We start from the raw sequence: 2,979 nt of genomic DNA on the forward strand, positions 1-2,979 counted from the left end.
TGCGGCGCCCGAGAGTTCATCTGCTCCACCGGTGAGTGCCTCGCGGCCCACATGCGCTGCAACTTCCACCACGACTGTCCCGACCGCAGCGACGAGATGGACTGCTTCGTGGTGGAGAAGAGCAGCGACGCGCTGCTGCGCCAGGTGCCGCCGCCGCCGCCGCCAGGGTCCCCTGAGGGAGCTGCCCTAGAACTGGAATCCGCCATGACTCTCACGCGGGTGGCCGCCGTGGACGACCTGAACATGGCCATCACCCTCGAGTTCCACCTGACGCTCACCTGGGTTGACTCGCGCCTAAGCTTCCGGCACCTGGGGACGGACGGCGGGGAGGCCACGATGTTGAGCAAGGAGGACGCCGCTCAGCTGTGGCAGCCGCTGCTGCGCGTCGCCAACCTGGACGGTGGCAAGATGGATGTACTGAGCAGCCGCCTGCAGGTCAGGGCCATGGAGCCTCCGACGCAGCCCACCTTCAACGACCTTGACACAGGTGAGTGTGTGCATGACGGGCAGCACCGGGCGGCGGGGCGTAACACCTTGCTTGGTCATCACCACTGTCTCTTCCCTAGACGGGGTGTACGAGGGCAGCGGCGTGCGGCTGTCCCTGACACAACGGTTCCTGGCGCGGGTGGCCTGCTACCTAGAGCTGTACTGGTACCCCTTTGACCGGCAGCGGTGCGCCGTGGAGGTGCAGCTGTCGCCCGAGTCTGGCGGCGGCGCGTCGGTGGTGTTCGGGGCCTCGGCGGAGGTGCGGTACACGGGGCCGTACACGCTGGCCATATACACGGTGCAGCACGTGGGCCGCGCCGAGGCCGGTCAGAGCAGCCTCAGGGTGGACTTCGAGCTGCACCGCCGGCAGGGCGTCATCATGCTCTCCACCTTCCTGCCGTCGGGGCTGCTGCTGCTGGTGAGCTGGGCCACACTCTTCGTGGGCATCAAGGAGATGAACGTGCGCTGCATCATGTCCCTCACGACGCTCCTCGTCCTCTACACACTCTTCTCCAACATGTCCCGCTCGCTGCCCGCCACGGCCTCCATCAAGCTCATCGACGTGTGGTTCTTCTTCATCATCTTCCTGCTCTTCGCCAACATCGTGGTACACATCTGTGTCCGCCCCGCAAAGTCCGCCGTCGCCGCCGCCACCACGAAGGTGGAGCTCTTCCTGCCCGCGGAGCCCCAGCCCGCCCCGCCAGAGCCCGCGGCGCCGCGGCTGCTGCGTACGTACAGGCTGCTCGTGCTGCCGCTGATCGTGGTGCTCTTCAACCTCATTTTCTGGGTGGCGGTGCTCATGCAGTGACCGACCCGCACTTCACACAGTTTCTCTCTCTCTCTCTCTCTCTCTCTCTCTCTCTCTCATGTTAATAGTTTTGTAGATAATATTACATTCTCCCAAACTCCTTTCCGCCCTCCCTCCCTTACCTAACAACCAGCAAGAACAAAAGAACAACTGTGAGATAATGAGAAGAAGAAGCGGGAGAGGGAGAAGGGAGTGAAGGAGGAAGGGAAGCACAGACAGATAAGAGAGTGTAAAGCGCAGAGGAGGAGGAGGGAACTGAGGCGCAAAGTGTGAAGAGGAAGAAAATGAGACATAGAGAGTGGAAGAGCAGAATGAGGGAGAAGGAAAAGTGAGGAAAAGCTGAAGGCAAGAAGAGAATTAAACATAAGTAAGAAAGGAGAATTGTGGTGTTGCCATTACATTCACTATATAAGCTTTAAAGGAACAACATAGAGCATGATGTGACGATTGTTAATTTATGTGGGAAAAAATATATTTGAATTTCTTATAGCTTGCATTTTCCCGTTTCTTAAATACTACTAGTAAGTCAAGTGTCTCTGTACCGTAGCTATGAGAAGAATATGTGATTTCTAAATAATAGCAAAAACTAGTAAGAAAAATTATTTGGATGTTCGCCGCATGCATATTTATTTTGGTAGTTCCACCACGGCCACCAGATGGCAGGAAGAGCTCAGTGAAGTGTATGGTAACAGCCCCTGTGGTGGGCAATTACTAAATTGATGTATTTTCAGTTTGGAGTGTAATATATATATATATATATATATATATATATATATATATATATATATATATATATATATATATATATATATATATATATATATATATATATATATATATATATATATATATATATATATATATATATATATATATATACATATATATATATATATATATATATATATATATATATATATATATATATATATATATATATATATATATATATTTCTAATTGGTAAATGTGATTTGAGAAAATAGGTGTCTATTGAAGTTACTATCTCTGGAATGAGCAAACTTCTGAACATTGTTAGTTTACTTATGATGCATAAAAGTATATTGCATGTATGTTTGTGAACACACAAAAGTTACATGACTATCACTAATGTCTGGCAGTTTTTTATTTGAAAACCTGTTGATGCTGGGATTGGCAACTTAATATTTACAGGCACCATTTTATGGTGTTCACATCCACCACAAGATCAAAGTGCCTCACAAATTACACTAAACACAAAGGTAACAGCATAAGTAGAATATCTGTTTGCCATGAATAGTAAGAAAACTTATGACATCTTGAGCAACACTTGGCTGAGAGCATTCAGAGAAGTACCTTGTCAAATATTAATACAGCACAGATATCTCATGTATGGCTGATATGTTAAATGTTCAGGAAAAAAATGTTAGATAGATATAAGCCCAGCATCGCACGGCTGAATGAACCTCTCTTTTGGTATACTAATTAACTAAACAACAGGCTTAGGGCAGTGGCAGCACCAAATGGGGGCTTACGGGTGACTTGAATCCCAAAAATTCTATCCGGACCCTTTAGCCTGAAGTTACTGATTATTTATCTAGCACAACATTCATCAACCCCTTTAACACCAAAGAAGACCCACCAAGCCTCAAAACAAAAAAGAAAAAAACATCAACGCTGGAGCTGCCACATAACATTTTAAGTTAAC

General features: G+C 48.0%; 1 protein-coding gene across 1 annotated transcript; it reads left to right on the top strand.

The window, feature by feature from the left end:
- The first annotated feature begins 361 nt into the window (after nucleotides 1-361).
- Nucleotides 362-1,313, top strand: LOC126983131 (gamma-aminobutyric acid receptor subunit beta-like). The gene has a single exon (XM_050835628.1). The coding sequence runs from the start codon at nucleotides 500-502 to the stop codon at nucleotides 1,292-1,294; it is 795 nt and encodes a 264-aa protein (XP_050691585.1). The 5' UTR covers nucleotides 362-499; the 3' UTR covers nucleotides 1,295-1,313.
- The last annotated feature ends 1,666 nt before the right edge of the window (nucleotides 1,314-2,979 follow it).

Source organism: Eriocheir sinensis, chromosome 53 (genome assembly GCF_024679095.1).
Source record: "Eriocheir sinensis breed Jianghai 21 chromosome 53, ASM2467909v1, whole genome shotgun sequence".
Lineage (NCBI taxonomy): Eukaryota > Metazoa > Arthropoda > Malacostraca > Decapoda > Varunidae > Eriocheir > Eriocheir sinensis.